Raw genomic sequence first — 24,815 nt, 5'->3', positions numbered from 1 at the left:
AAGAGAGGAAAGGTGGTAAGGAAAAATGATCAGGTATACTTGTGCAGCAAGTAATGATTCCTTTTCTGCGCCTGAAGTTTTATCTTTCTTTCTTCTTTCCAAATATCACTAAAAGAAGGGCAGTAGCAGGGGGTAGGCTGTGTGTACCTGTGTCTGTTTCTTTTCACACAGAAGTGCACACACACACATATTCTCAAAATATTTCCACTGGCTTTTGATTTTAGTAAGTCATTTAACTCAACTGGAAGAGAATCTACAACTTCTGCTTTTAACATTATAAATATTTCAAGTGTTATAAAATCTATTGCAAAAATGTACATTCAGTGGTTTTATGAGGCATAGGACCTACTAATGTATTTTCAGGGAAGCTTGTGTGTACTCTGTTCTGTCCGCTGTTGGACAATGGTGGAGAATCCAGGGGCTCACGCTTGATTGCTTGAACCAAGCAGGGGTTTTTAAATTCACATGGCATTTTGAACACCTCATTAACCGGCTCTTTCTCCTCCCCTGGGCTGGGGCTGTAGAAGTGGCTGTAGCAAGCTGTGTGTGATAGGTCAGGCATGCTTTCCAAACACACAGAGGAGTTCTGAGGGCAGAAGGGGGGCACCTCCTTGTTCCGTGAACCCTTGCAAGCTCTGTTCAAGTTGAGGTTGTTGGGATGATTTGCTATGATGCATTGCCAATTATGGGGTGTGTAAAGGCAGTGCCTTGGCTTCTGGCACGGCAAGGCTGGCTCACAGAGGTCCGGCTCCGTTTTGAGGTGCATTCTGTTGGGATAGCTGGACACCTGCTTTCTCACCGAGCTGCTCTCATCCAGCCAGGCTCGGCCCTGCGAAAGCAGGTAGTTATCAGCAATGTTTTCCGAATCAGAGTCGTATTCCATTTTGATAGGCATCTCCAAAGGAACAGCTGTGTCATAGAGAGACTCTGAGGATATTAATGGTCTCTGCAGCTTCAGGTGGTCTGTGGCATAGTTCTCTGCACAGCGCTGTTGGAGCCCCGAGTAAGGCTGGCCGTTTTCTGCGTTCCCCCAGTGGGAAGGACAAGTTGATGCCAAATTTAAAAAATGTTGGTCTCTGCTGTAGAATGATCCAGCTCTCCTGTTTGGACACGTGCTCATTCTCTGGCTCATGGAACAAGAACTGGAGTTTCTTAAAGTCCAGGTACTGTTTGTGGTGCAGTTGTTTTGTATGCCTAAAAGTGATGTGTTAGAACTCAGAGGTTCCTCTTGCATAAAACACTCACCATTAGTATGAGGCTCAAACTTCACTTTTACATTATCTTGTTCATTCTTCACTGCTGCCCAGTTAAGATGCTTCCACTGGCCCAGAGTTTCAATGGCACTGTTATACGAAAGCCCCTCCAGGTTTCCTTTCAAACTGGCAAAACCACTTAGTATCTTCAGTTGCTCATCTTCTTCCCTTTCAAGAACAGTAGAAAAAAGAAGTCAATCAGGGGTTTCTAAATGTTTGTTTTCTGGGATACAGAGTGGCTCAACATATGTTACAAGCTATACACTGTCCTCAGTATGGGACTCTCACACCCTTGTGCACATAATCTTTGCATTTTCTTGAGACAACTAAAGAGTGTCACCGCATCTGGGAGTCAATGTGTGTGCACAGCTAACTTTCTGAGGCATTGCTTCATTTGAATTCATGCATTACTCTTCCCTTTCAGGCACACAGTTCAATAAAGAACCTAAATATTGTAGTTCAATACAGTAGTTCCCTTACACTTCTGTTCTTCCCTTAAAATATATCTAAATAACATTTTTGCATAGAAAATTCTAGAGATAAAATACATGTAGCATCTTAAATTAGATATATTTTGTTAACAAGGAGTTATTTGGACACATAAGAGCTTTCTGATCAGAGTGATTTGAGGGACAACCGTGGGGGTCTTACATTTCAAGAACCCAGCTGGGAGGAAATAAAATGCCTAAATTAAATACCCGAATAGTCACAGATGTTCATATTGGGTGTATGCTTGTTTTCTATGTCTAACTTAATTTATGTTGCCTTTTGTTTTCTAAGATGGCTAGTGAATTAATTTTCCATGACCTCCAGCTGAAGTAATCATTAAAGAAGAACACTGGCAGAAAGTGTTGGCTGAGCAGTCCATGCCCAAAGCAGCTGTTTTCAGAACTGGGATCCAAATCCTGAGATTTAGGTCTTAAATTCACTAATGTGCTGATTCCCAGCTCTGCAGGGTCAAGTGCCATGAAACCACCTCATGCATCTCCAAGCAAGAAGCAGACATCTCAATAGGAAATTGTGTATGAAAACCTGAAGAACTACTGAGGGGTTTAGAAGGCTTTTTCTTAGTTCACAAGAGAACTTTTTTCCTTGGGTACTGAATCAATGTGCAAGACAAGGATTTTCCAGTAGAGGGAGTCCGTGTTGTTATAAAGAGAAAACGTCCCACTGTAATAATGTACACCATGAAAGAAGAATATTTTCTCTCTCTTTTTTTTTTTTTTTAAAGCATTAAATATCTTCAGTTTTCTGCTAAATATTCTTATTTTTATTATTGACAGTATGGAGATGCAAATGGTCTCATAAAAGTTTGCTGCAGAACATGCTTCTCAGAAAATGGTCAAACTGGGAAGCACAAGACTGAACAAAATGCAATAGTCAAAAAAAGTTAAGCCCTCAAATGAAGAATTTTACAGTGAAATAGTATCCAGTGGAAACTCTGCAAAAGAATCTATGTTTTCTGGAAGACAGCATACATTTTAACAGTAGCAAAAAAGAAGTTGTAGCATATACAAAATCTATCGCAGACTAAGATATAATTGAATATAAACACCAAGGCCAACTCTTGTAATATTTCAGTCTGCGGGAACTATCACGCACAAAGGAAGAATTTTAATCACTCTGAAAGCAAAAATTTAACTAAATAAACATGCTTAATTACATAAAAACAACTTGGAAGTAGGGAAAATAATAAAACAAACAGCCCCTTTTAATCTGCTTCTTAATAGAAATTTGTTCCCTGACACGGCAAGATGATGTTTGTGCCATCCCCGTAAAGGTAAAAAGTTCCAGCATCCTCAAGTGAGAGGTCCCCTGCTACTCATGTAGATCTTGGGAAATACGCTGCCTGCAAGGAATATCTACTCTAGAAGTGAAAAGACTTTTTTCATTTATTTATTCCACCTGGAAGGCATTCTGAAAGAAAAAATCTGGGATAACAGCCACATTTTTAGCACTGGGCCAGATGGTGGCTATGTAAAACTCCTGGCCCCTGCTCACTGAGTCCACTCTCTTATCTCTTCCCTCAGGCCAGCTTGAAGAGATACTTCAACAAGGCCCATAGGAACTGGAACAGACAGTCCAATAGGGAAAGGATGAAAAACCCACTTAAGAGGAAAGGGTAAAACACATCCAAAAACTCCTCTTTGACTGCAAATCTGAGATATTAGTTTACTGTGAGATTAGTTACTCCGTGACTGAGCCTACAGACAACTAACTAGATGTAACTGTCTACAAGCATACAATGAATGTGAGTACCCTTCTTTAGGTTATGTTGCACATGCACAACTGAAAACATGAGCTGAACTGTCTTACATGAAGGGGAAAAAAGAAGCTTAACATAGTCAAATGCTGATAAGCAGAAAAACTAGGACACTAGATTTTCAGCCGTAATGTAAAACAAGACCCAAACCACATTTTTTTTTTTGTGCAAGAAAGACAAATATTAATAATAAAGTAATTTATTTCGGTGTTAATGTATATGTATACTCAACTTCAGAAGAAGAAAACGCTGAAGACAGAAAATAAATATTATTTAGGATTGTAACTGTCATTTCATATGTCCCAAAACAGAAATAGATTTCCATATCATAAGTAAACTAAATTTTTCTCACTCAGCTCTTCTTTTAGTTTGCTACAGCCCTTTGAAAGATTTAATACAAAAAGAATGCATTCATTTTCCTGTTTTTTTTTTACTTTTTGGTACTGGAAAATATACTTACTTTAACATTTGCTGTTGGGTAAGGACATATTCTGAACAACCACTTCGATACAGAAGTTGAGTGTTAGCTTGAACCCAGACCCAGTGATCTTCATTTGTTTGTACTTTAACTAGAGAAATGCCATTTTCTCCATTATTCTTTGCTATATAATTTAAAAGAAAATAGATTTTAATACAAGCAGTATTAAGTATTTTTTGTTAGCTAAACTGCAAATGTTCAAAGATTTCTTTGTTGCCCTTGAAGCATCAGCTTAAGAAAGCACAATCTAAAATATGTCACAAAATTAAGCATTTTTTATCTTAAAACTAAAATTTGAAAAGCCTAGTACAGCACTTAAACTGTAACCAACGATTTTACAGTAGTAGTCATTCCTTCTAATATTTTCATCTCAGTTGCAGTAGTACCCACAAAAAAAAAATGTTCATAAAAAATGGAGCTATAATAGAGAAATGATTTTAAAGACATTAAAGATTTCCAGCAGATATGACAGAAGGATGAGTACATGTCCACTTAAGAAGAAGTTGCCCAGTGGGGTAGGCTTACCATCAAAATTCTATCCATTGTAAAATCTGAAGTAGAGCCTAGATTCTCCTAATTTTTCCACAGCCAAACACTGGAAAAGCATGAGTCAAAGCTGTGGGCACATCATGAGTTTTAAAGACAATGCATTCTAATTTTCCTCTGTTTTCTAATCTTTGGGGAAAACTAACATTTGTTACATATCTTCCAGTTTTCATCAAAGAGGAATAGATATTGTTATTAATTATCAGGATTTTCACATAAACTTATTAAATTCAGTGCTGCCACTTTTAGGCAAGTATACATTGAGTATTCTTTTATTACCATTTATTTACTATTTACTATTTACTCTGACCATTTATTTCTCTGTAAATTTTCTACCCAGTCTGAAATCACAGACTTATTCCACATTATCTTTTGAGGTGGACAATTTTTTTAATTTTTTTTTTTTAAAGAAGAGGTGCTAGGGAGAAGAAGAAGATAGCATTGGGACCAAAAACCTGAAAAACTTATCAGGAGAAAATAAAAGATGAGTTTCTTTTTCCATAAACTGTATATAATCTAGAAGTACTTAGCAGTACCTTTGATTTGGTTTTCAGCAATCTGTAATGCATTAGTGAAGGCAGCACCTTCATGGTGATTGTTTCTTCCATATAATTCTGTTGCTTCAGAAAGTCCTGAACTGCCTTTTGAACTGGAGCTGTAGAGAGTAGAAAATGTGGAAAATTCCTTGTCATTGAATGACAACACAGTAGAATCACAGACTCCAAAAGATATGATCTTCAAGCTGATGACTGTTAGCAAAGGCATTTGGTTTAACTATGTAGTAACTAGCACTAAATAATTGTCTTTTTCCTGCATAATTTAGTTGCTCCAACTAGTGTGTGACTGGACTTCTTTATTCAATTAAGAGGAATAGTTACATTTAGGAATATTCTGTTCATGACTTACTATATCTGGAAAAATAAATTTCATCTGGAATTGAAATAAATGCTGTGCATATTCTGCTCTTCCTATTCAAGTTATGTTTGAGGTACGTACATCACAGTGACCAGCAATGCATTTAAGAGTTGGCATGATTTCAATTTGCAATAAGCACCATATGATTTGAATGTATTTATTTCGATCTTTAGTTGAAAATGCTTGAATCAGGACTTTAAAAGGGTGCAATATCTGTAATACTGAATTACAAAAGCTTCCTTGCATTAAGACCATCGGGGGAAAAAAACCCCAAAAGACTGTACAAATCTGCCCATCATTGGCTACCATGCTTCAGACTTGAACCAAAGCAAACACTGAAGATAAATAGTTGCTTCATTCTTGTCAAATCCTTGGCCACTGGACAGGAAGGTAGTAAAGCACTTCTCTATTAGGAACTCAGTTCTGATCATCAGTTAATTTCACCTGGGCCACTGGAAAAACTAGCAAGTAGAAATTACTTTCCAACTGTATTCCAAAAGCCTGCATTAGTCCATTATATCAGACTTCCAGCAATTTAGTTCTTCTCAAAAGGATGTATGTACTAGATCTGGATAGTGAATCCACACATACATATCAACAAGCATAATCTAATTAAAAGCCAAATTATGGCACTGTCGGTGATACTGATGAGCATTTTGCTTCACAGCAATAGAACTCATTACTGTAAGGTTATGTTTAAGCAAATAAGGGAAAATAGAATCCTAGCCCCAAACATCAACAAATTCTGCCATAGAAGAGTAACAAAAATAAGTGTTAGGAAGGAGATGAGCCTGAACACAATCTGTCCTGATCTTTTGTGATTCCTTCCAAATGATCACCCCCAAGCATTTAGTGCAATTGTAAACTTACATGTTCATAAAACTTCTGTTGAAATATAAATGCATACACCAAGTACAACACATTAGACTCTTTGTGAACACTCCCCACACACACATTCAGCTTTCTGAAGTTTTTCTTTTCTTTTGTTTGTTACCAAAATGCCCAAGTTGAAATAGTTGTGTTAGCATAAGATACTGAAATTAGAAAACTTGCAGTAAAAATACCTTTTCTTTTCCACTTTTACATCTGGCTTAATGCATTGGTAACTTTTGAAGGTTAGAAAGATACCCTAATATTCCTTTTCTAATATAAAATTTTGTATATTGAAATATATTACTTAACATGTATTATAAAGTACAATATATTGTATCATCGTGCATTCTATTATGTTATATTACAGTAATTGTATTATATTTATTTTGTATTCAATAGTAAATCCAGATAAATTATTCACTTTTCTAAGAAAGAGTTTTAAAATGGAGCAATATTTAGCATAATTTGTGTTTGTTACATGCTTAATAGCCCATAATCTTCACTAAATGCCAAAAGATTAATTTGTAAATACTTCGTGTTCGCTGCTGCTGCATCATCAGCTTTGTGCTTTGCTCTCACAAGCAGGCTTTTCATCTTCATCTCTGTCACAGAAGGGAGCAGAAGTGGTACCACTATGCAGAATAAAGACAGCTGAGGTGGCAATACTGTTCCTGATGAGGACTTCTTCCTTTGTCCAAAGAGGAACTTTAGTTTGCCTTGGAACTGCATTGTCTGGTATAAAATAACCACAAACAAAACAAAACAAAACAAACCACAAAAAAAACAAAAACAAAAAACCCAACAATTTAAGCATTTTGCGTATAAACATCTAATATGCTAATACAACCTATAGACTGCATCATTTAGCACCAAACCCAGTTTTGAATCAGCAATTGAAACTACTAATTTAATTTTCTTCATATAATTTAAACCATGCCATTTCAGAGACAGGGTGGGTGGAGGTACTATCAACAGTAAGATGAGACTTTTGGGGCTGGTTGAGATTTTTTTCTCTCTTGTGTACTCAGAAGTAGAAGTTCTGTGTTACATTCTGTTCACCAAAATGGGCCACGTACAGTGATGCAAACAGTTGTTTCCTCTGACCCCACTGAAGCTGGAATCATTCTTTTTCCATGCTCGGTTCTCTCCAGCAAGATGGTCTCTTAGTTTCTTTCCACTTATTCTGCACTTTCTCTGGGAAGTATACAGATTGACAAGTATACAATCCAAGGGCTATGCAGAGAGGTACCGAGGGAAAAAACAGACCCAAGATAGCCACATACAGAGTGCACAGCTTGGAAGGAACCGTGCATCCCTGCCTCAAATGTCTGTGTAGTCACAGAGCAGGGTTCAAGTTAATAGCAAGCTGCTGCCTCTCACTGAAAAAATTAACTACCAAAAAAATGCCCAGTGAAAAATCATCCTGTGTGAGTTAGGCATTTTCCAGAGCTACGAGATTAAAGCAGGGATGCAGAAACGACAGCTGTTGAGACCCATAGCCTTCCAGCAAATGAGCATCTGAGGCAGAACTTGCATTTCCCAGTCTCACGCTCATTGTTTCATTTCTTTGCACATGCTGGAGTTTCCCCTGAGTGGAAACAGCACTGGTCTTTACTAAGGAAATGGAGAAAAATTGATTTCTAGAAATGAACCACTCCTAGTATGGAGCATGCAAGAGACTTTCTAATTCTGGGTTTTATTATTAAAGGGTTCTTTGCAAAAGGAAAAAACACATCATTATTTTTCCTTCTCCTTAAAGCAAATACTTTGGACTTAAATGTTACTTGCTGTAATTCAAACTTGCCACCCTTGTGCTATGCCCAGTACAAATTGAGGACAGATATTGTCAAAGAGAGCTTAAAGTATAACCAATTTTAAAGTCTTTCAGTTTCAAATATTACAACCTTTTTTCTCCTATCATTCTTTACACATATTAATAATTATCTTAGGTGTTTCTTGTTAGTGCACAGCAAAAGAAAAGTGTATCCTGTCAATGGATTTCCACAGTATTTATGTTGAAGAATATTTCATATGAAGTAATTAAAGTCTATTATGTCATGCCTACACTGATCTAACTGAAGTTGTACTTACAAGGAATCCAGAAGTACTGTCCAACAAGCAGCGAACTCGACAGATAAAACAGCGAGTTAAAAAGGAAGAATAATCTGTTGTCATGCTGTCATTCTCTTGTGCTTTGAACAATTTACTGAGAATATATTCTTCTCCTAGGAACAACAGTGAAGGCAACATATATCAGATCACACTAATAATGAAAATGTTTTGTAGCCAATTGAGGAAGCTGTTACGGAAATTGCTAAAAATTGCTTTATGGATGGGTGAATATTCAATGGTGTCATATATGGATACATCTGCACATGCTCTTACAGAAGAAAAATAAAAGCTCTGCAGTGGGATTCGGGTGAGTTTCCTAATAAATTTGGACTTTATTTCCTGCGTTTTTGTGATTTTTAATGATACAAAACAGGGTAACAGATGTTGCTGGGTTTGAGATCCAAGATCACAGAAAATGCATTAGACATGAGAACAAAATAAGGAAAAATACTAACCCTAGGAAAAAAAACCAGAACAAAAAAATGGATAGTAGATTATGAGCTAATGTTCAGGTGTTGCACCTCCTTGATTTTTTTTGTACAAGTGCAGTTTTCTGAAATATTTCCCGAAAGACACAAGAATTTATACAAAACTGAACTTGAGACCTGAAGTTCTCCACAATATACATTAGGATGAAAATTCCAAATATTTGTAAATTTTTGTAGTTTGAAATAATAGTGCATCTTGTTTTGCTAGTTTCCTGCATACTTCCTACAAAATGTTGAAAAGCTCCTATATTTATATTTATAAGACTCTTGTAAAACACAGAAACTGTTTTACAGGAAATGCAAGAAATTCCACCAAAGTTTCATGACTGTGTTCCTGAGGACTTCGTAGAGGTTGCTGAAGGATTTCTTGCAAGTTTCTCCCCACTCATTTGGTGACTATACTTCCCAATTTATTTCCTCAATTACTACCTCACCTTCTAGTGAAATGCATACATTTTGCTAGGATCAATAGTTCTTTTTAAGGTTAACAATCTCAACCTGATTGTAAGTTCTGTAGTTGTGATTTTAGCTTAATATCCCGTGTAGGAGAAACTTTGAGGGCAGGCATCCAATCCCCATCCTAGGGAAGTATAGCCTCAGAGGAAAAAGTTCATTGCTAAACCTATTTGTTCTTCAGGAGGCTCCTGTCCACATAATTTTGCATGAGAACACAAATGGCAGAAGGTGATGCTTCCATGGTGCTTCTGTACAGAACCCTTTTGCATCAATGAGAGGATTATTGACGTCCTGATCTGTTGTCAACAAAATTTTGGCAGTATGAAGAACTGATGCTGCTCATTGTGAGCGTGTATGAATACGTGTAGGCACATTAGAGAAAACCAAAGGAAACCACTTTGGAGCACCAGTGGCATACTCTGCCTTATAAATGCCCAGGATCAGGAAGAAATGTCATCTCTGAGACAATAACATAAATAAATGGCCACTGTGCATCTTTCCAGTGAAGAATCTGACTGGACATGGTACTGATGCGGGCATAGGTGGAGTGCAATTCTACCTCTGTACAGTGATGCCTGTATTTCCAATCAACATACACAACCCCACCTGTTTCTGACTGTAGTTGCTGTCCTGACAACATCTGGGGAGGATTCATGGCCCAGTGCAGTTGTCTACAAAAATCCTGGCGGTCATCCACGTGAATGTAATCATATATGTTTTGGTGCATTACATCAGTCTGAAACAATTACAACAAGGAATGGTTAATTAGGAACTGTCAGGGGTAGCCACTTATCTTTAGGTCGATACTTTGCTTAAAATAATGGCAGGTGTAGGACATCTTCAGAGCAGCTTTAATGAGGAAAGTTGTTTCAAAGACCCCTACTTCTCAACATCTGCTTTTCCCCTTCACATCCTAAGATGATTCTTTCTATTCTTAACTTTTTTGTACTTATGCAAATGTGAGTAACAAACATCCAACAGGCAAGTGATGACTAATGGCATTCCCCCAGGGATTTATCTGGGACAAGCCCTCTTTAATTTCTTGACTAAGGAATCACGGGATAGAATGAACACTCAGCAGGTTTCCAGAGGGTACGAGTTTGGGAGGGCAAGGCAGGTCCTTGGTGGGCTGTAAAAATAGTCTGATAGGAACTTCAGGAAGTTCCACAAAGGCAAATTTCTCTCTTAATTTTGGGTACTCCATGAAAATAAAGAGATTAGAATGTCAAAATGAGCCCAGGAGAGTGCTACCAAGACACTTAAGAGAGCTGGAGCACATCCAGGAGAGAAGAAGAGGGTTTGCTCAGCCTTCAGAAGGGAAAATCACAGAAAGAATGTACTACTGTGTACATCAACCAAATGAGCAGGGGAAGAGAAGACAAAGCCTGTCTCTTCTCAGAAAAGCAAAGTGAGAGGGCAAGAAGCAACAGACATGAGTGTCAACATGGGAAGCTGGGAATTAATAATAAGCAAAAAAAATCATAGTCATGGTGGCTAAACATTGGAACACATCTTCCAGATGGGTCATAGATCAGTCCTGCATCAACCTGCTCTAGCTCGATGTGCTTTGAGCAAGAGGTTGAACTAGATGACCTCCAGAAGTCCTTTCCAACTGTCTGTGACTTTAGAATATACTTATTACACACAGACAACCAGCCTAGAACAGCAACATCTTATACTGAAATTGAAAATAAACTTCTAGCTGAATCTCAATTTTATAACGGATCATATTTCTGCTAATGAAAGCTTTATAAAAGGAAATGACAAGAAATAAATCTTCACCCATAAGATTGACAAAAATGAGATGGCATAGTAAAATAATCTTATTTCAGGAAGTGTGTCTAATCAGCAGTCAAAGTTATGCAACATACAGTGCTGCATTTAAAAATAATAGCAGAAGTATAATATTGACAATATACATATTGACAATAAAGTCAATACAATTCCAGTGTTTGGGTATTCTAAGTAATTCTGAATATATTTACCTGATGAAACCCTAGATAGTCCACAATTGTTGATGATGCATAGAATATCATTCCATCTGCACTCACCACCAAGGCAAAACCATTCAGCGACTGAAAAGCGAAAATAAAATACTTTAAAAGATAATCAGAAGATAAAGAATAAAATTAGGATCAATGTAATAATTTTAAGAATATCCTAGGAATGAAAAAACTTACTCTGCAAAAGTTGGCTAAATTCTTTCCTATCCTGAAAAGTGAGTAACCTGGAAAATCCTTTCTTTCTTTTCTAAAAAAGTTAAAATATTTAATTACAGTATAGCAACCATATTACATTACTAGTTTATTGTCTGCTTAATTGTCTGCATAATTATATTTGCTCATTAATTAATAGAATTAAGTTTAATAGCAAGTGTCAACTACTTTGTTTTTCTTTTTAGTTTAAAATTGCACATTCCATAATAATTGCTTTGAATATATATGCGTTAATACATATAATATAATAATATCCAAAGGGAAAATTAAATACATGTGCTATTTTAACCATGACTCTAAAACTGGATTTGTATTTTTTTGTATGGCTTTTTTCTTAAGCTGTTATAAAAATACATACATAGCATAATATAAAAAGTCAGTCCTCATGCTGCACAAGGACTAACTAATTCTGCCTGTCTTCCTTTGATAAAGGTTTGGTAACATATCTTTACTCCAACAGGCTTGCACTTCAAGGCAGTCTAGATCCTTTCATGTGGTGGTTTTGAGGTCTTGGAGATTACAGTTCAAATACCTGTTGCTGAAATACTGCTGTATTATTATTATCCTTGCTTCACCTTACTCTCAATGTGCTTATTAATCCTGAATTAATCCTGAAACACAGTGAGGACAGATTTTCAATTGCTCAGTAACCAGATACACTGACATATGAGCTTGGTTCTCTTTTTGGTTCTTAAATAAGGACCAGATTTCCAAGACTGCTTGAAAGCTGTTCCCACTGTGACAATGGTGGGCAGAATTTCAAGAGTTCAGTGCACAATAGACTGACCTCCTCAGAAGGTTTGGCTCTCATTAGAAATATGGAGCACCTTTGGAAACATGGCCCTGTGGGACCACACTTGGCCAGAGGCTCTGTGCCTTGAAGAACCTGTGAAACAATAACTTAAGAAAAGTAGTGGAGAGCCTTCAATGGCTGTAGCAACAAGTGATTCAGTCAGGTCAACACTAACCCTAAGTCAATGCTAAGAACAGTCAATGGCAAATCTTGTATTGCTCCAGGTCAGCTCCATAGGTGCAGAACCTTTGCAGAATAAGAGTGATCTCTGCCTAGCTGTGCTTGTTTTGAATACTAATTATACTTATCAACTCTTCAGGCACAAGGACTTGCTCAAACTGGTGCTATTTCCTACTCTAAATAATGACCAAATTCGTCCCAGCTCCTCACCAACCAGAAGATGATATGTAAAGATTCCTGCATCTTCACTTCTCACTGCACTGAGAGGAAACTCCATGGATGGTATTTGTCACATACATTTCCAATGTCAAATGGAGGCAAGAAGGCATTTTTGGCATCTTATCTCTTTGGACTCATCTTCATAACAATGAAACCATCAGTGATGAGATGTTAGGCATTTTATAACATTTTGAACATCTGGCAGACCTTTTAATTTGGATAGATTAAAATTTTCCATAAAGATAGCTGTGGGACACTTACGGGGGCTCCCTTTTTTATGTGCCCCTTACCAGACATATTCTGAAAGACTTCAAGTCCTACCTATGAAACTGGACCAGGTAGAAGCTAAGAACATTAAAAAAAAATGAAAGAAACGTGCTTAATTAAATAAAAGTTCTTAAGCTATGCAAACTAATACCCTACCTTCAAAGACCACAAGATCTGAATATTATCAAAGAGTCCTACACATTATCGTGCTGAACATCCTTAAAATGTACCCTCTATTATCCTGCAGGCAAGATGGAGTTCTTCAGCCCTTGTAGGAATGTCTGCCTTTGTCAAGGATTGCTTATCAAGCAATCAATTCATCTATTCAAAAAATTAGTCATCTTCAGCATATTGGTACATACTCTTTAGGCTTAGACACATACATAAGAGATCAGTCTCTACCCTTAAAATGTGAGACTTCATCCCCCACAGTGGAAAGCAGGAAGGTTTTCCTTTACACATCTTTTTCCACAGAACTAAAGTCAGGCTGAATTAGGTGCAGCATTTTCTAACTATTGGAAAGGGAAATGGGACCATGTGCATTTCCAGGGATTCAGACCAGTGGATTGGCAACTACATCTGTGAGGTTGGAAGAGGCATTAATAAAGAGGTGGGAGGGAGTAAGAGGGAAGAAGTGGAGGAAAATTTCAAGGAGCCATGTATTTAGGTTAAGCCAGAAACAAGTGTGGATTTGAAGCATGTATGTAAATGAAGAGATTTCCAAACTTCCCCTGCTTTGTTTTTGGTTTGTTCTCAAAATGGTGGTGTCCTCTCCTGAGGTTATGTCTCTTAAATAAGCACCCCCTGGTTTTCACTACCCCAACTGCAGACATCAGATGCTTTGCCCTGCAAGCAGGGAAAGCAAAATCCACTTTGGTGCAAAAACAACTTTTATGGAGCCACATGACTAAATTGAGTATTAACACAAATTCTATGTCTCTAATTTTAGCTGGGAAAACTACTGCTTCAGACACATTAAAAAAAGACAAGCTGGATATCAAGCAAAACTTTACACCAGTGAGTCTCATGCATGCCCACAAATTCTTCTGCTTTCTCAATATTACCCTAAATTGTAGTTCAGTGGGAAAACAGACATCTATAATACAGAAGACTCAGAAGAGTCAGAGCTGGGCTGGGATTTATTCTCCTATGTACTTACCACAGGTGAGGTTAAGGAGGAGGGTGTTTGCTAGCACATTACCCGCCCTGAGTGGGTAATGGTAGTGGGTAATGGTGCAAATAGTAGGGATTTCCAACCTCTCAGATAAATCTCTCAGGTACCAAATACAAATGAAATCCTTTACAGTAACACTGCATAGAGGTTTTTCCATTTTTCTGGCCAGAAGCCTAGTGACTTGTTAGACTGAGTAGGAGAGACAGCTTCAGTCCAGGAGAATGAGTGAAAACTATTCCCAGCTTTTTTGTTCTAAGTTACCACATCTCACATTATACATCACAACAAAGTATATGGCTCCGCTTATGATTTTTAAACATTCTCAGTTATTGAAGTAAAATTATCTGCAATAGCTTTCTCTTATTCTCAGTGAAGAGGAGGTGTGCTGTGTCAGAACCACAGCAGCCATGTGCCTGAGAAATGGATAACCGAGGGAGATGAAACAGGAAAGAGGATACGGACCAGCCTCATACCTGTGCAGTTCTCACTCCCTAATTAAAGCACATGTTTGCCCTAAACACTGAGGGGACAGCACAGAGAAATAAAGGCAGCTCTTCTCATTTCAGTTTAATCCTCTCAGCAGAAATAATCAACAGCCTAAATGAAGCTCTGATATTTAGAGGGGGAAATAACCAAATTTTACAACTCAGTGTTGGTGGTGTTTTGTGTACAAGTGTGTTTCAATCAGTACAGTCCACTTGCACACTAAATTTTTTTTTCCAATATTGTATTCTTACACATGCACACATAGAAACAAACACACAAAAATATTAGTATGGACCTTAAAACTTCTACAACAAAAAACAACTAACTTCAAATCTGCAAAAAATACATGGTTTTAAACTGCCATTTGGTAAACCATATGGACTCAATGAAAGATGGAATTTCTAATCCAGGATAATAGCTGAAACATGTGAGACAGACTTAAGTACGTATTGTGAACATTTGTTTGTTTGTATTTGGCTTTTTAAAAACACTTACATGAGTTTTCTACATTGTACTTTAAAAATGAAATCATGTGGGACGTTTTTCTCAAATGAAAAAAAAAGAAGAGCTTGGCACCAGATAGGGACCTGTGTTCTTTTGAAAAAAAAACATGTACATCCAATTATGTACTCACGAAAAGCTGCACCTGCTACTGAAACAAAAAAACAATTAATCTGTCAGTTCAAAGAAAGTATGATATTATTCTGGTGCCTGCAGTAGCTGTGAGATGAAAGTTATCAGTTCCTTCCATTAAGAAGTTTTTGAAACTTTATTAGTCAAGAGATTCTCTTTGGGAATGAAGGCAAATATTTTGAGGAAGATAGGACTTCCTTTGGCAAGATCCTTTATATATCCTGATTTTTTTTTCCTGGTCTCATAGCAGAAAATCAGCCAGAAAATACTTCAAAGATATTTTGGTCAAGGTCATGGCATAGTAAAAATAAGGAGGAAGAAAAAAAAAAAAAAAGAAAGAGAATGAGTTTCAATGCACATTTGTCTTATTACTCTTCCTTGAAATAAAGGAAAATTCACTAGCATTAGGTCTCCAGAGACCATGTTACTATGGCTACTAAAGTACAACAGTCAAGGCCTGCAGCCATGCCTTGCTTTGAACAGATTTTCGAGTCACGCAACTTGGGTACTAAATTTCCAGGGTCAGTTGGCTCACAGTTTATCTGGAACAGCTTCATTTAATAGTGGATCACTGAGTTTTTGCATCCTATGTGGGATGAGGCCATTTTCTGATGATCTAAATAAGTAGCTATTTAAAAACTAGAAATTCTATACTTGATCATGTCTTATGAGTATTAGGAAGAAAATGCAGACAGTTAATTGTGTCTTCTGTCTTAAACTGAATTGTTTAGTGAATAAGTATGTCTTTCCACTGGTGTTTTTAGGACTCATAGTCACCCTTCTCAAAAATCCCTCTAAACCCCTGAGGTTCTCCTTATAAACAAAAAAAAACCCAAAAAACAAAACAAAACAAAACAAAACAAAACAAAACAAAACAAAACAAAACAAACAAAAAAAAACTCGAACAACCAAAACTCTTACAGAACCCTGAAGTAAAAACAGCATAAAAGACTATTCAGAAATACCATATCTGGTGACATCAGAATATGGCCTTTGCTCAACAAGTACAGTATCTCTTAGCCCTCTGGACTATCTATCTACAAAGCAACTTCAAAATGAATATTTCTGTGAGTAAGCACTATTTCGTGCAAAGAAGAGTGGCAGAACTGTTTTAGCATTCAGTTTTGATCAAGGGTTTGCGTGTACAGATTAAATTTCAGGCAAAAGAACAGAACAGAAGACAAATTTCCATCATTTGAGCCAGCGAAGGAAGTACTAGCTGAAGTCTACAGACATGGAGTTATATGGGAAGCCTTTCAGAGAGAAAGTGCTCAATCTGATAAACTGGTTTTCATAGACAGCAGAAATTTTTATTTTCAAACACGAAAAAAATGTGTATATATGAACATTATGCCCCTTTCACTCCTCCTGTCACCCCAAATAAAACAAAGTTCATGTTCTTGCCCGTGTCCTTGACCCTGGATATCACTTCAGGGTTCTTTCACTATGGAAATTCAGCATCTAGTGCTGCACTACCAAGGTCAACATTTTCAGTGATCATTCGCAATGCCAGACAGATTTGAGCCCTGGCCGTCCCATTTACTATCAGAGGGAACAGCTGAGCATCTGAAAGGCACAAATGATTGTGAGTCATTCAGCTGGTGAAATTTCTCATTATTCCATTTTTCAATATCCCATCACTTCTACAAAGGAATTAGGGAAACCTTGGAGATGCTTGTTTATATATGCGTCTTCAGTCTAACAAGGGAGCTGGAACGCTGTGGCTCGTCAAGAGGCAGCAGTCAAAACCGGCCTCCTGGAAACCAGTTAGGAAAATGTAAGTCATTGGGCTCCGGTAATTGTGAGCTATAAACTTCCAAGAAAACATAGTAGTTCCCTGGAGGGTGAGATTGCAATGTGTGCACACATGTAAACACATTTTAAACCATAGTGATGTTTTTTATAAGCTTGATATGTAATAAGTATTGGACACAATCAAGAGCAACTTTGCCTTTGAAGTTGTTTTGAATGCATGATGCAAAACTGTAAATGCAGTTTTTCTTCCATTATGCATTCCTTCCAAACTAAGCTTTTGTAACAAAGCTTGCTTTGTCTGTGTCAAGTGCTTGGGATAGGGCCTCTCTTTGTTAACATATACATGAATTTCTGGTCCCAAATGAACCTGGCACCTCAAAACCAACTACTCTGCCCAAGATGGGGCTAAGAAACAAGAGCTGAAGCACCAGTTGACTTTGTTTGCGTAGAAATTTGATGTGGTGCATACTAGAAAGAGATGCATCCCCATTAATTCCTGTTTTTTCCACAAGTACTAACTGCTGGAAAAGAGAATATAGACCATGCTTCCAGAGAGGAGCAGTACTGCTGATGGCTACTAGCTTAAAGACAGGTTAGGGAAGGTTTTGTTGATACAAGAGTGAATTCATGGCTAACACTGAACACCTCAGTACAAATTTGTTATATGGCATGCTTTAACATTTAGGATTTCATATGGGAAGCAAGAACATGAAAGCTACCTGAGGTTAATGGATGGTATACAAGAACTGAAGGTTACTTAAAATAATATAAAGAAGAATATTTGAATTATTAATTCTAAAATTATTTGGGCAAAACACATTTTATTTATTAATACATAGCTAGAGGTATGATGTTTGCTAGCTAGTTAGTGGGTATGTGGATGAGTAACATGTCATTTACCTTAGCAATTATCATGAAAGGATACTAAATTACTACATGATCATTATATCAATTTCTTTAGCCTCCTCATTAATCACGATGTTGAATTTAAGTGTTCTCTACTAGTAATGGAACCCTTCTGTCAATGCTCTTTCACAAATACTATGCCCTGGACTACACTTGCAAATAGAAACCATCTTTATATTGATTCATGCAATTTCTCATTTTACTTCCTCAAAAGCAGATGTTGTATTCGCAGATGGAAGCAAAGCTGGGGCAATATCTTCAGTGCAAGTTCAGCTCTTCGTCCTTTCTGAATTCTGCAGCTGCTCTGAGCTTTTCAGTCTTCTCTTAAGAAATTTCAATATAGAAAATGCAAGCCTGATTAATTCCATTTGAGAAGACCCAAAATGAAGCATTAATTGCTCACTACTCTGCATTTGTAACAACAAATTTAGTTAGGTAGACTTTGAAATAACAAATGTAGTAAGATTAGGCATTATCTTTCACAGAAATAAGTTACTGAAAAGAGTCTCAAATAATATTTATCCAACATGTTAGACAATTAGACATATGTAAGTACCAAATGTCTGGATTTTTTTTTTCAGTGTTATTTACATGTAAGTGCATCAAGTCCTGAATAGAGGAAGCCGTCATAATATTCCATCCACAGCTGACTTTTATTTGTACTTGCAAACTGTTAATGAGGATGAATAGCAGACATCTCTTTCTGTAAGGAATCAAAACCTAAAAGAGATAATGTTGCAGCCTATATACTGAAAACAGAATGTTATGTCTTAATTTCACGGCACTCTTTTTCTGTGTATTTAGCACTATATATCACATTTTCTATCATGAAACTATTTCAGGGGGTGGGGAGAAAAGTAAAACAATCATATTTCACATTCTGTTTGATAATAAATGCTAAACCGGCCTTTTAAAACACTATTTCAGGTCAGTAAAATTTTCAGGGAGAATAGCACCCCTGAAATTGACTCTGGGAGCAGTTTTACTTTGCAGGTTGTCATCTTATGCATGTTCTGTATGCTGTAAGTATCCTGTATCAAGCACACCCTATCCCATTCTGACAGCAGGAGTGAATCCTGCTATAAAGGCATTGTGCTGACCCAGAGAGGCAGGCAATACATTCTCTAATTGAGATATCAAGTGGATGACAGTGGATCTTATGGAGAGGGATAAGGATAGAAAGTTAGACACAACTCCTCTATCCACCAGCAATGACTGCAAATCTTAGGCTGCATTATAAACTAAATTAATCCTTCCCCAAGCCTCTTCTGCAAACCCTTGCTTTGCTTTGAGCATTTAAGTTTTATTAACTAAGGCAGACAAAAAATGAAATTGGAATGTATTTGATATTTTTAGTAAAATATGTAGGTTTTTTGCTGAAACCTCCATAACAAAATCAATGCAAATTTGCAAAAGCTCTCAAGACTGGACACAGTCTAGCCTAGACCTGCTTTCTTGCTCATCACTTCATCTTATTGAGAAGATAGCAAGGCTGCAGCTCATGAGCTTTTCTGAATTGAGAATGAGGAATATACTGAAAGCAATTGTCATCTGTGAATACAGTTTAGGGTGTTCATTTATAATTTCACTTCAACCAGTTGAAGACAAGTTTAACAATGTAGGATTGCAATTATTTTAAGTGTATATCTGCTTCTTCTATGTTTTGAGGGGTTTTTTTGTGCAATACATGACTATGCCATCTTCAAAAATGCTTCCTGAAAAGCAAATGCAGAAATTGGTATGAAATGAACAGTGTGTTATGAATGCTTTTGTTGCCTGAATGCAACAAAAAAAAAAAGTTCTAGTAGCAGATTAAGTCCTGGTGCATCTGTATGATGCAGGGCTCAGATACAGATACCAAACCTATTGACTGGTGGAAATAGTTGTCAAGGATTAGCTCTAAAGTCAGTGAGAGGAAAAAAAACTAACAGAGCTGAAATGGGAGAATATGTTTTGTTGAGGAGGAAGTTATGTGGCCACTGGACTGTCTCCAAGAGGTACTGAAATAGCCTGAGCAGAAACAGAGGAAGCGGCTGTGAAAAGTGAGCTCGGGTGGAGTTGGCTGTGATGAACAGTCTGGAGACAGCAACAGCGGCCTGAAATTCAGAGCTGCATCTGTGCCCAAAGCTCACTGATTCTTCCCCTTAACTCTATGGATGGACAGCTGCTCTGCTCACTGGTACAACTACAATTTCTCAGCCAGCCCTCTTCATATGACAGCAGGTTTGCCTGTCTCCTGACAAATGGAAGATGCTTTTCCAGATGCCAGCACCAACTAGAGGATGAGAGCTGTGTCTCCTCACCGCACACCTGTGCCGACAGCCCGTTCATTCTGCTCTGTCATACTGAACATAGGCTGCCTGTCCTGATTTTCCAATCCACTCTCAGCTTGCTCCCTCTCAATTGTAATCTGTAATTTTGTGTTGGAGAAGATAAATACCAACTCTCATCAGCCCAACATGTCACGAAATCTGAAAAGAAGCACTTACTGGCATTTTCCCATTAACGAAAAGGCTCCACAACAAGCCTCTACAGAAGTACCTATTTTTCCTCTTCCAATTCCTCCATAAATCTCTTGCAAAAGTCCTGGCAAAAGTCAAGCTTCTCAGACATTATGTGTGCTGGCAATTGTGGTTACCATTTTGTTCATTATTTCCACACAATTTTGCCCATCAAAATCCATCTTCTATCACTTTTTTCATAGTTAGGCTGAAGATCTGAAGGGAGGGGATAACACAATTTTGTTTTTCTCTGTCCCCCTGTCAAGTTGGATGGTGCCACCTCCTGTGTTTCAGAAACCTCAGTACTGTGGCAGCATCATGATTGTTGCGTTCATAACAGTAGCACTAAGGACTGCAGGAGAGAGCAAATGGAATTTAGCGGTCATGGCTTTTCTATCCAGATTTGTTAGAGAAGAAGAAAAAAAAAAAGAAGAAAGGAATAAACGAGAACATCAGTTATTTGTCTAAAGGGCAAGAGAAAGGACGTTTTTTGCACAGAGCTGTGGCCATGCCAAATTTCAAGTCTGGATTTTAGAAATATGCCTATTTGAAAAGAAAAAAATAAAAGGGACCAGGGCCTCTGAAGTGTTCCTTTGTGTTTTGCCTATGCCTGGCAAGAAGAAATTGAATGTAAGCCTGTGATAGAAAGGCACTCCTAACCCTATTTATTTTAATGGATAAATTCCATGTAAGTCATCCCAAGTGACTAATGTCATCTTAAATCATGTCATCTAAATTTCTGGGAGAAGGTTTGTGTTTGAAAACAAAGGAAAGCAAAAACGTTGTTGGGAAACTGTAGAAAGTTGTATTAACTCAAAAAAAAAAAAAAAGGCACAAAGACTATGAGCTTTTTATGAGAATTTCCTATTTTGATGGTCCAGTTTTAAATCAGTTAGATTAAGAAAATGAAGCACTGTATCAACATCTATCAGGATTTACTTTAGAAGGACTGTGCTAAGAGAGTGTCAACACTATGGGAAGCTGAAGAGGGATTCCAGACCAGAATAAACCAAAAATGTCTCTTTCTACCAGTTTTTGATTTCTGAAGTTTGTGACATGGGTCATAGATACATATAATCTCCATGCACTTTGTTGGATTTGCAATTTGCCTTTTCAAGTTTAAGTTTAAAAACAACAGGAAGAGGAAAAATCTCTTGCTCTCAGACTGAAATTCAAACTGGAGTACCTTTTTCAAGAGCACAGTTTTATCAAAACTGATTACATAAATCAGTTTGGAAGGAGGAAGTGGAATTATACTAACAAGTTTAAAAAAATGACAGGAAACCAAGTAGGAAAAGGGTTTCCTATGTTATTTCCTTATGCAGAGTGAAGAACAGCACCAATAGGATGTTTTCTAATGTATCATTTTCCAACTCCCTTGGAATGAAACTTGAACTCTAGTTCAAGATGTTAGTAGAGGCCACTGGGAGTTACATTTCAGTGCCAAAATCTTCACATTCACCTCTCCAAAGTATCTCCCAGAAAGATTATTATTTGCATCAATTTCTAAGGTAGCAACATAATGTTAAATAATAAGCTTTAAACTTACATTGTGTCAAATTCTAAATCATTCACTTGCGTTAAAAGTTTGACTTTTGTTGGTTTTGATTAAGAGGACCTGGGGTCTATTTGGTATTAAAGCAGTCAAAAAATGACCTCATTGACTTTGGTGGGAGCTACCAAGTTAGAACCAGAATTTCCAAACCTGTGATATGGAATTAAGAAATTATCTATAAAGGATTTGTCTGAGTGAAAAAGGGCCTGTTCTGTGTACTATAGGATCTACACCCGATTGTGTGGTAGCTTAGCACCAGCACCCAATACAAAGCACAAATGCTGCTGGTTCAGAAGGTAAATAACCTGAAGTGCCTTGCTAGTTTTGCTGCTTACAACTCTAATCAGTAAAATTCCTCTACATACTTCGGTGGAACAAAAGCATGTCTACAAAACATGGAAGCTCAGGTTGAAAAACCCAACTTTATTTATAAATCTACTTTATTAAGTGGCTAATGTAATGAAGCTAGGATTTTTAATATCAGTGGAGAATTATAATGGTTGCACCATCAAACCCAGCTTTCATGGTTTTGAAGGTGTTTGTAATATATTTATTTTTTTAGTAGAGGATCATATGATTGTGATTTTAAGATATTTAAGATGCCAGGCACCTCAAAGTCTCTGTCTAAAAATTTAAATAAGTAGTAAACTTCTCCATATCCCTCTGCAGAACCTTCCTGCCCTCAAACAGGCCAACACACCCATCCAACCTTGTGTCCTGTGAGAATGACTAAGGGTGCCTTTGATCCCCTTATCCAGGTCCTTGATAAAGGCATTAAATGGAATGTACAGTGTGACTGAATAAGAAGTCTCAGGACAGTCTAATGACTGGCATCTGCAATGCAGCCATAAAGAAAAATATTAGAAAAAAACCACAGAAATGTGATTCTTGTGCCCTGAAGCCTTAAGAGTAGAAGACTTATGGAAATCTGACTCTGAACTGCACAAAAGTGTGGCTTGTAGCATCCTTAAAAACTACATGGATCTTCTCTGAAAGAGTCTGAACTGCCAGTGAGCATGGAAATGACAAAAAAAGCCACGTCTGGCCTTTATCAATATTTATCAGTGAGAAGGGAGCATGATAGATTCAGACAGCCTTACTCCACTAGCATCTGTTCAGGAGCTGCCTGCATTGTCCATATTCTTTATATTTATTGTGAAATTTTGGTTATAATACACTATTTTCACATGTGAAAATAATTACATCCAATACATCTGGAGACAGAAATGCCATAAACCCTATGCTTCAGCCTACAAAAGCATAATAGAAGACCAACAAACATAATGAAGAAGTAAAGACAGTCCATGAAGGCATTTCCTTAGCAGCAAGGGTTGAGACAGAATTTTGAACATCAATTATTCGTCCATGACAAGCAGCAAAACTGCGGGAGCAACTGTGAAGTGGTCAATAAAGCCCAAGTGACAACTTTAGCAGGGTGCTGCTTAGTGCACAAGTGCTGGTTGCCCAAGAAGCAGTGTTGGAGGTGATGGTGAGGTGATCCCCAATTACATGTCATTAAGAAAGCAAGTCCATAATAGCAGGCATTTAATTCTTCCAGGGATCAGTGAATAGTGTAACACAGCCATTTGGGATGGGCAATTATCTCCACCGTAGTGTAGACTCTGAGTCTGGACTTAAGATTACGAGCACAACATAGCTGGGGGGGAGAGCAGGAGGTGGCTAGCGGCCATGAGATGAATCCTGCAATCAAGGCTATTGCGTAGATACCCACCAGTGAGTCATTATTTTTCCAAGTCACCATTTTATTGTGTTTCTCCACCCCATCACTCCATAAACTCTATCTGGATTTGTTGACTGCCAGTACAACTTATTTTCCCCTTTTTCTGGTTATGGGTTTGGCCTAGTGTTCCTTAAGTATTCACTAACAGGCTTCAGAAACTGAATGTGCCCCTTTTCTGCCAGAAGGCATGGGGCACAGGGGTTGAAAAACCACCTGTCTTGGAAAATATTATGAAAGTGCAAAGTTAAAAATCATTACTGCAGTCAAACTCTTGGAATGTAAAAGCTCAAAGAACAGTAAAGATTTCAAGAATGGGACATATTAAAAAAAACATAATAAAATTAGAGTTTGGTTCTTAGAGCCTTGTCTGTCTTCCCTTCAAAGGGAAACAAAGATGGCAAGCAAAGTCTCTAATCCAGAAGAAATTATCTTAAAGCACCAAAAGAAATTATTTGTTTAGATACCTGCTGTGCTCCACTAAAAAGTCTTTGATAAACTGGTATCATTGTTTATTCTGTTATTGCTGATGAAAGCTATTTGATTATAGCTGTAAAAAATCTCCATAAAATCTTAAATAAAAAACACATGTTGTGGCAGAAGCCTTTAGAAATAAAAAACATTTTAAACATATTTTTAAGACAGCCTAATTCCATTGTTTTCTTTCAGGCTGAAAGGGGAAATACCATGTTGTTCCAAGACTCAAGAGTCCCAGATACACTATTTACCAGTAATTATGTTCTTGCTATCCCATATTTCTCTGCATACATAAAGCAGAGTGGCTATAACTACTAGGAAAAAAAAAAAAAAATTATTCTTGACTTTCCATTATCATTGCACTCAGGAACAGTATTATTCATGCATATTTTGGTGATTCACATTATTCTGGCTTGTATTATATAAAGCAGAGGTTGCACAGTGCAAGGTGTTGTTATGACATGGAAAGTGGCTTTCAATAGCTGAAAAATATCTTTTGATTGCAAATAAAGTGGTCAGATTCACAAGTCA

General features: G+C 37.3%; 1 protein-coding gene across 1 annotated transcript in view; it reads right to left on the bottom strand.

The window, feature by feature from the left end:
• Positions 1-301: 301 nt before the first annotated feature.
• AHRR (aryl hydrocarbon receptor repressor) overlaps positions 302-24,815 on the bottom strand; it is a 62,559-nt gene continuing 38,045 nt past the window's right edge. The window contains exons 4-10 of the mRNA XM_021528787.3: positions 11,370-11,459; positions 9,991-10,120; positions 8,420-8,553; positions 6,861-7,060; positions 5,077-5,195; positions 3,977-4,118; positions 302-1,421 (exon numbers count right to left, since the gene is read on the bottom strand). Coding sequence (XP_021384462.2) covers positions 302-1,421; positions 3,977-4,118; positions 5,077-5,195; positions 6,861-7,060; positions 8,420-8,553; positions 9,991-10,120; positions 11,370-11,459 — 1,935 coding nt within the window. The remainder of the gene's footprint in view (positions 1,422-3,976; positions 4,119-5,076; positions 5,196-6,860; positions 7,061-8,419; positions 8,554-9,990; positions 10,121-11,369; positions 11,460-24,815) is intronic.

Source organism: Lonchura striata, chromosome 1 (assembly GCF_046129695.1).
Source record: "Lonchura striata isolate bLonStr1 chromosome 1, bLonStr1.mat, whole genome shotgun sequence".
Lineage (NCBI taxonomy): Eukaryota > Metazoa > Chordata > Aves > Passeriformes > Estrildidae > Lonchura > Lonchura striata.
This window is presented reverse-complemented; position numbering and strand designations above follow the sequence as displayed.